Below are 8,086 nucleotides of genomic sequence, written 5' to 3' on the forward strand. Positions count from 1 at the left end.
AGGTAATAGACTACTGCTGTAATAACACTGACCACAGTGTAAGGAGTAGGACTGACTCTCTGTGTTGTTCATACTCTAGGTTCTGAGAGAGTGGCCAGTCTAACTCTGTTGTTTCTACTGCAGGTATTGGTGGCATGGAGAGCCTGATGGTGGTAGAGTGGAGAACTGTGGGGCAATCTATTACCTGTCATCAGGCCAAGGAGTATGGAGGGATTATAAGTGTTCATTTTCAAAACAATGGATCTGTGAGAAATAGGCTTCTCATAGGTAATTTATCTGCACTGCTGATTAATCTACTTTATGTTAATCTACTTAACAACCTCTTAGTTAGAGGAAATTCCCTTTTGTGCCGAGACACTGATTTTGAAGTTGCAGGCGGGGCTACCTCATCACGTGACCATGAGCAACCAATCATGACCGACACATGTCCTCTACACAAGCTGACACACAATCATTTATTAATATGTCAAACAATGAGTTGTATAATAGGGGTATATCATTCAATAGCCGCTGTCAATCAATTACTGTTAAGTTTTACAGTACTAAATACATTTGAAATGACTGTATATGTTTCAGATATACTGTATGTTTGCTTCTTGTGCTTTTATCATACTGAACATAAACAATGTCTATGTCCTGCTATTTTAATAAATAATTTAACCTAGATTAAAGACACTTCCTTTCTAGTACATTATTGTTCTGTACTCTGTTTTATCTAACATGGTATCTAGAAGGACCAGACACCTCTCTGTTTTATACTTGATCTAATATTAACATGGAATCTAGAAGGACAAGACACTTCTCTGCCACTTATGTATAGAGTGTGAATGTTACTGTTTCCATTTTAACTCATATTTTTTAACCTCTTTGCAGTGACAACACCAGAATGAAGGGTTGGATCATAAATAACCATCAGTTATGAAAACAGTGTCTATGATTTTGTTACTAAACTAACTGGGACTAATCATTGACTACAGTAGGACAGGTGGCAATGACCTCAGATATCAGAGAGACAGCCTTAGGCATGGTGTGTGTGAGATTCATGTATGATTCATGTAAAAGTATATACATCAGTGGAGGCTGCTGAGGGGTGGACGGCTAGTAATAATGGCTGGAACAGAGCAAATAGAATGGCACCCATATACAGTGAGGGAAAAAAGTATTTGATCATTCTGCTGATGTTGTACGTTTGCCCACTGACAAAGAAATGATCAGTCTATAATTTTAATGGTAGGTTTATTTGAACAGTGAGAGACAGAATAACAACAAAATAATCCAGAAAAACGCATGTCAAAAATGTTATAAATTGATTTGCATTTTAATGAGGGAAATAAGTATTTGACCCCCTCTCAATCAGAAAGATTTCTGGCTCCCATGTGTCTTTTATACAGGTAACGAGATGAGATTGGGAGTGCTCCTAATATCATCTTGTTACCTGTATCAAAGACACCTGTCCACAGAAGCAATCAATCAATCAGATTCCAAACTCTCCACCATGGCAAAGACCAAAGAGCTCTCCAAGGATGTCAGGGACAAGATTGTAGACCTACACAAGGCTGGAATGGGCTACAAGACCATTGCCAAGGAGCTTGGTGAGAAGGTGACAACAGTTGGTGCGATTATTCACAAATGGAAGAAACACAAAAGAACTGTCAATCTCCCTTGGCCTGGGGCTCCATGCAAGATCTCACCTCGTGGAGTTGCAATGATCATGAGAATGGTGTGGAATCAGCCCAGAACTACACAGGAGGATCTTGTCAATGATCTCAAGGCAGCTGGGACCATAGTCACCAAGAAAACAATTGGTAACACACTACGCCGTGAAGGACTGAAATGTTGCAGCGCCCGCAAGGTCCCCCTGCTCAAGAAAGCACATATACAGGCCTGTCTGAAGTTTGCCAATGAACATCTGAATGATTCAGAGGAGAACTGGGTGAAAGTCTTGTGATCAGATGAGACCAAAATCGAGCTCTTTGGCATCAACTCAACTCGCTGTGTTTGGAGGAGGAGGAATGCTGCCTATGACCCCAAGAACACCATCCCCAACGTCAAACATGGAGGTGGAAACATTATGCTTTGGGGGTGTTTTTCTGCTAAGGGGACAGGACAACTTCACCGCATCAAAGGACGATGGACAGGGCTATGTACTGTCAAATCTTGGGTGAGAACCTCCTTCCCTCAGCCAGGGCATTGAAAATGGGTCATGGATGGGTATTCCAGCATGACGATGACCCAAAACAGCCTCAACCTTAATGACTTGGAGAAGATCTGCAAAGAGGAGTGGGACAAAATCCCTCCTGAGATGTGTGCAAACCTGGTGGCCAACTACAAGAAACGTCTGACCTCTGATTGCCAACAAAGGTTTTGCCACCAAGTACTTAGTCATGTTTTGCAGAGGGGTCAAATACTTATTTCCCTCATAAAAATGCAAATCAATTAATAACATTTTTGACGTGTTTTTCTGGATTTTTTGGTTGTTATTCATTGTTCAAAATAAACCTACCATTAAAATTATAGACTGATCATGTCTTTGTCAGTGGGCAAACGTACAAAATCAGCAGGGGATCAAATACTTTTCCCTCACTGTAAGTTTTGACGTGAAGTCAATCAAAACACCTCAAAACAAGACACAGTATGAATAACAAGATGAAACAAGCCACTTACAATTCCCCACATGGCAGTTTCTTGTAATTCTTACTAGCAATCTGGCCATCCAGAATCACAACCACTTTTATATTCCCCAGCAAGAAAACCAAATAATGTAGATCAAATAGAAGGGGAACTAACAAAGAGTCACTGACCACAACCAAAAAGAAACCGTTGCTTTTTAGGAGGGGTTCTGAAAAACACTCATGGAGATGTCCACTGGAAGTTGACTAGCAACAACAACTGGAACCTAGAAGACACCCACCATGAGCGCCCACTAAAATTGCCCAAGAAGAGCCAAACAAAAGAAAACCCTTTTTGCTCCAAAAAGTGGAGCAAAATGAAATCAGGGAAGATCAGACAAAGGGATGTTTTCTAGATCTCAAATAGAGAGAGACATCTAAAGGTGTTTACTCTCAACACAACTGGAGTGCTGGGCCAGCCAGTCTTAAATATCACCTGGGCCAACACCTTCGACTAACGAGATGGACAAGCCAGCACAGGTGTAACACCTACTGACTAACGAGGTGACACCAATCGGTGCGCCCCACATGCTAAATGAGCTAACGTCTAACCTCAAAATAGAAATGGAAAAACCAAAGCCTGTAACACCTTCCCACTTAAGACAACAAATATATCTTATATTTTTGTTGGACAAGTTTGCTCACAACCAACAGAAAGTAACTTCCATCCCACAATATGATCAACTTAAATGCGTCGCCTCCTTCAAAAGAAACAAGACAAAACAGCCACTTTTTTTTCGTATAATCTTTTATATTATTTGTATATATAGCTGCCTAAAACAGAGGTAAAATCATGTACATTTCTATAACTCTCAACCAAAACAAAACTCATCTCCAAAACAGCAAAACGTGCAGTCAAAATAAATTGTGAGCCAGGGCTACACACTGGCTAAACACAAAACACAAAACGTATAGACTGCCCACCCTTGAAAGACAATCAGCAACCAAGTTGTCCTTACCGCAGATATGTCTGATTTCAAGGGGGAAGACTCCTGCAATATGAGACTCCAGCGAAGGAGTCGGCTGTTCGTGGAGCTCGTCTTTTGCAGGAAAACTAGAGGGTTGTGATCGGTATAGACCACCATAGGGGTAGAGAACAATACATGAACCTCGAAATGCTGAAGAGACAGTACCAAAGCAAGCGTCTCCTTCTCGATAGTCTAGTAGTGTTTTTTGCACTCTGAGTTAGAGGGACCTGCCAATATCCCTTCAGCAGATCAAACTTTCTAACGTATTTAGCAGCGCCAACATGGTCCAGACAATCGTCGACCCTGGGCAAAGGGTACGAGTCAGACTTAGTAACGGCATTGAGTTTCCGAAATTCTGAAATAAACCGCGGAGACCCATCCGAATATACACTGCTCAAAAAAATAAAGGGAACACTCAAATAACACATCCTAGATCTGAATGAATGAAATCATCTTATTAAATACTTTTTTTCTTTTCATAGTTGAATGTGCTGACAACAAAATCACACAAAAATTATCAATGGAAATCAAATTTATCAACCCATGGAGGTCTGGATTTGGAGTCACCCTCAAAATTAAAGTGGAAAACCACACTACAGGCTGATCCAACTTTGATGTAATGTCCTTGAAACAAGTCAAAATGAGGCTCAGTAGTGTGTGTGGCCTCCACGTGCCTGTATGACCTCCCTACAACGCCTTGGCATGCTCCTGATGAGGTGGCGGATGGTCTCCTGAGGGATCTCCTCCCAGACCTGGACTAAAGCATCCGCCAACTCCTGGACAGTCTGTGGTGCAACGTGGCGTTGGTGGATGGAGAGAGACATGATGTCCCAGATGTGCTCAATTGGATTCAGGTCTGGGGAACGGGCGGGCCAGTCCATAGCATCAATGCCTTCCTCTTGCAGGAACTGCTGACACTCCAGCCACATGAGGTCTAGCATTGTCTTGCATTAGGAGGAACCCAGGGCCAACCGCACCAGCATATGTTCTCACAAGGGGTCTGAGGATCTCATCTCGGTAACTAATGGCAGTCAGGCTACCTCTGGCGAGCATATGGAGGGCTGTGCGGCCCCCCAAAGAAATGCCACCCCACACCATGACTGACCCACCGCCAAACCGGTCATGCTGGAGGATGTTGCAGGCAGCAGAACGTTCTCCACGGTGTCTCCAGACTCTGTCACGTCTGTCACGTGCTCAGTGTGAACCTGCTTTCATCTGTGAATAGCACAGGGCGCCAGTGGCGAATTTGCCAATCTTGATGTTCTCTGGCAAATGCCAAACGTCCTGCACGGTGTTGGGCTGCAAGCACAACCCCCACCTGTGGACGTCGGGCCCTCATACCACCCTCATGGAGTCTGTTTCTGACCGTTTGAGCAGACACCTGCACATTTATGGCCTGCTGGAGGTCATTTTGCAGTGCTCCTCCTGCTCCTCCTTGCACAAAGGCGGAGGTAGCTGTCCTGCTGCTGGGTTGTTGCCCTCCTACGGCCTCCTCCACGTCTCCTGATGTACTGGCCTGTCTCCTGGTAGCGCCTCCATGCTCTGAACACTACGCTGACAGACACAGCAAACCTTCTTGCCACAGCTCGCATTGATGTGCCATCCTGGATGAGCTCCACTACCAGAGCCACTTGTGTGGGTTGTAGACTCCGTTTCATGCTACCACTAGAGTGAAAGCACCGCCAGCATTCAAAAGTGACCAAAACATCAGCCAGGAAGCATAGGAACTGAGAAGTGGTCTGTGGTCACCACCTGCAGAACCAGTCCTTTATTGTGGGTGTCTTGCTAATTGCCTATAATTTCCACCTGTTGTCTATTCCATTTGCACAACAGCATGTGAAATGTATTGTCAATCAGTGTTGCTTCCTAAGTAGACAGTTTGATTTCACAGAAGTGTGATTGACTTGGAGTTACATTGTGTTGTTTAAGTGTTCCCTTAATTTTTTTTAGCAGTGTATATAGGGCGAATTCCACGGACTGTTGCCATGTTCTGCAATGCCATGCTCAAGCATGAACTCTACCTCACTGCGGAGCTTCTCTCTCTTTTCAGGGTTCACTCGATAGGCATGTTGTTTGATTGGGGCAGAGTCCACAACGTCAATGTCATGCTCTAGTACATTTGTCTGAGTTGGCACATCTGATAATAAACCCTGATATTCTAAAAGCAGTGCAACAATATCCCCTTTTTCCTCCGGAGACAAGTATGCCGAAAATACATCAAGGTTTTCTAGAATCTCTGAGTAACTCAACCGTCCAATAGGAACAGGGTGTATTGGGCTTTCTTCATGTTCTTTAGGAAGACTATAGTCTGACTTCTGTCCCATGGAAGCGTGCACATTGTTTTAGTGAAGTTGTCAGCTAAACCATCCATATAAAAACATTCCTTCAAATATATTTTAGAGAGTACTAATGTTACTGTCCCCACTACAACAAAGAAATACTTAAATACAGTGAGGGAAAAAAGTATTTGATCCCCTGCTGATTTTGTATGTTTGCCCACTGACAAATAAATGATCAGTCTATAATTTTAATGGTAGGTTTATTTGAACAGTGAGAAACAAAAAAATCCAGAAAAACGCATGTCAAAAATGTTATAAATTGATTTGCATTTTAATGAGGGAAATAAGTATTTGACCCCTCTGCAAAACATGACTTAGTACTTGGTGGCAAAACCCTTGTTTGCAATCAGAGGTCAGACGTTTCTTGTAGTTGGCCACCAGGTTTGCACACATCTCAGGAGGGATTTTGTCCCACTCCTCTTTGCAGATCTTCTCCAAGTCATTAAGGTTTCGAGGCTGACGTTTGGCAACTCAAACCTTCAGCTCCCTCCACAGATTTTCTATGGGATTAAGGTCTGGAGACTGGCTAGGCCACTCCAGGACCTTAATGTGCTTCTTCTTGAGCCACTCCTTTGTTGCCTTGGCCGTGGGTTTTGGGTCATTGTCATGCTGGAATACCCATCCACAACCCATTTTCAATGCCCTGGCTGAGGGAAAGGTTCTCACCCAAGATTTGACGATATATGGCCCCGTCCATCGTCCCTTTGATGCGGTGAAGTTGTCCTGTCCCCTTAGCAGAAAAACACCCCCAAAGCATAATGTTTCCATCTCCCATGTTTGAAGGTTGGGATGGTGTTCTTGGGGTCATAGGCAGCATTCCGGCGAGTTGAGTTGATGCCAAAGAGCTTGATTTTGGTCTAATCTGACCACAACACTTTCACCCAGTTCTCCTCTGAATTATTCAGATGTTCATTGGCAAACTTCAGACGGGCATGTATATGTGCTTTCTTGAGCAGGGGGACCTTGCGGGCGCTGCAGGATTTTAGTCCTTCACGGCGTGGTGTTACCAATTGTTTGTTCCTTGGTTACTATGGTCCCAGCTGCCTTGAGATCATTGACAAGATCCTCCCATGTAGTTCTGGGCTGATTCCTCACCATTCTCATGATGATTGCATCTCCACGAGGTGAGGTCTTGCATGGAGCCCCAGGCCGAGGGAGATTGACAGTTATTTTGTGTTTATTCCATTTGCGAATAATCACACCAACTGTTGTCACCTTCTCACCAAGCTGCTTGGCGATGGTCTTGTAGCCCATTCCAGCCTTGTGTAGGTCTACAATCTTGTCCCTGACATCCTTGGAGAGCTCTTTGGTCTTGGCCATGGTGGAGAGTTTGGAATCTGATTGATTGATTGCTTCTGTGGACAGGTGTCTTTTATACAGGTAACAAACTGTGATTAGGAGCACTCCTTTTAAGAGTGTGCTCCTAATCTCAGCTCGTTACCTGTATAAAAGACACCTGGGAGCCAGAAATCTGATTGAGAGGGTGTCAAATATTTATTTCCCTCATTAAAATGCAAATCAATTTATAACATTTTTGACATGTGTTTTTCTGGATTTTTTTGTTGTATTTCTCTCTCTCACTGTTCAAATAAACCTACCATTAAAATTATAGACTGATCATTTCTTTGTCAGTGGGCAAACGTACAAAATCCGCAGGGGATCAAATACTTTTTTCCCTCACTGTATTTCCCCGGGTGCCTTGTATTTTCCAGTGTGCCTGTTTTGCCCACTGGAGTGTTTTTAACGCATTACCGCGTAACTCTGTATTCGCAGAATAAAGCTTGTTATTCTGTGATTTACCCTCCTGCGCCTGACTACTTCACATCACCTCAATGAATAGTTATGCACGCTCAAGTTTCTGTTTTTTTTGTCTTATTTCTTGTTCGTTGCACAATAGAAAATATTTTGCATCTTCAAAGTTGTAGGCATGTTGTGTAAATCAAATGATACAAACCCCCCAAAAATCCATTTTATTTCCAGGTTGTAAGGCAACAAAATAGGAAAAATGCCAAGGGGGGTGAATACTTTCGCAAGCCACTGTATGTAATGGGCAATTGATCCAAAATAAACAAAGGCAAACAATTCACACAATTAAACAATGAATGCTCAC

The 8,086-nt window shown here is 43.2% G+C and overlaps 1 protein-coding gene across 1 annotated transcript in view; it reads left to right on the forward strand.

Moving 5' to 3' along the window:
• LOC311110113 (tenascin-R-like) overlaps window positions 1-675 on the forward strand; it is a 38,983-nt gene extending 38,308 nt beyond the window's left edge. The window contains exon 15 of the mRNA XM_084188682.1: window positions 124-675. Within this exon, the coding sequence (XP_084044808.1) occupies window positions 124-256 (133 nt within the window). The 3' untranslated portion in view covers window positions 257-675. The remainder of the gene's footprint in view (window positions 1-123) is intronic.
• The last annotated feature ends 7,411 nt before the right edge of the window (window positions 676-8,086 follow it).

Source organism: Coregonus lavaretus (genome assembly GCF_964263955.1).
Source record: "Coregonus lavaretus genome assembly, contig: SUPER_35_unloc_2, whole genome shotgun sequence".
Classification (NCBI taxonomy): Eukaryota; Metazoa; Chordata; class Actinopteri; order Salmoniformes; family Salmonidae; genus Coregonus; species Coregonus lavaretus.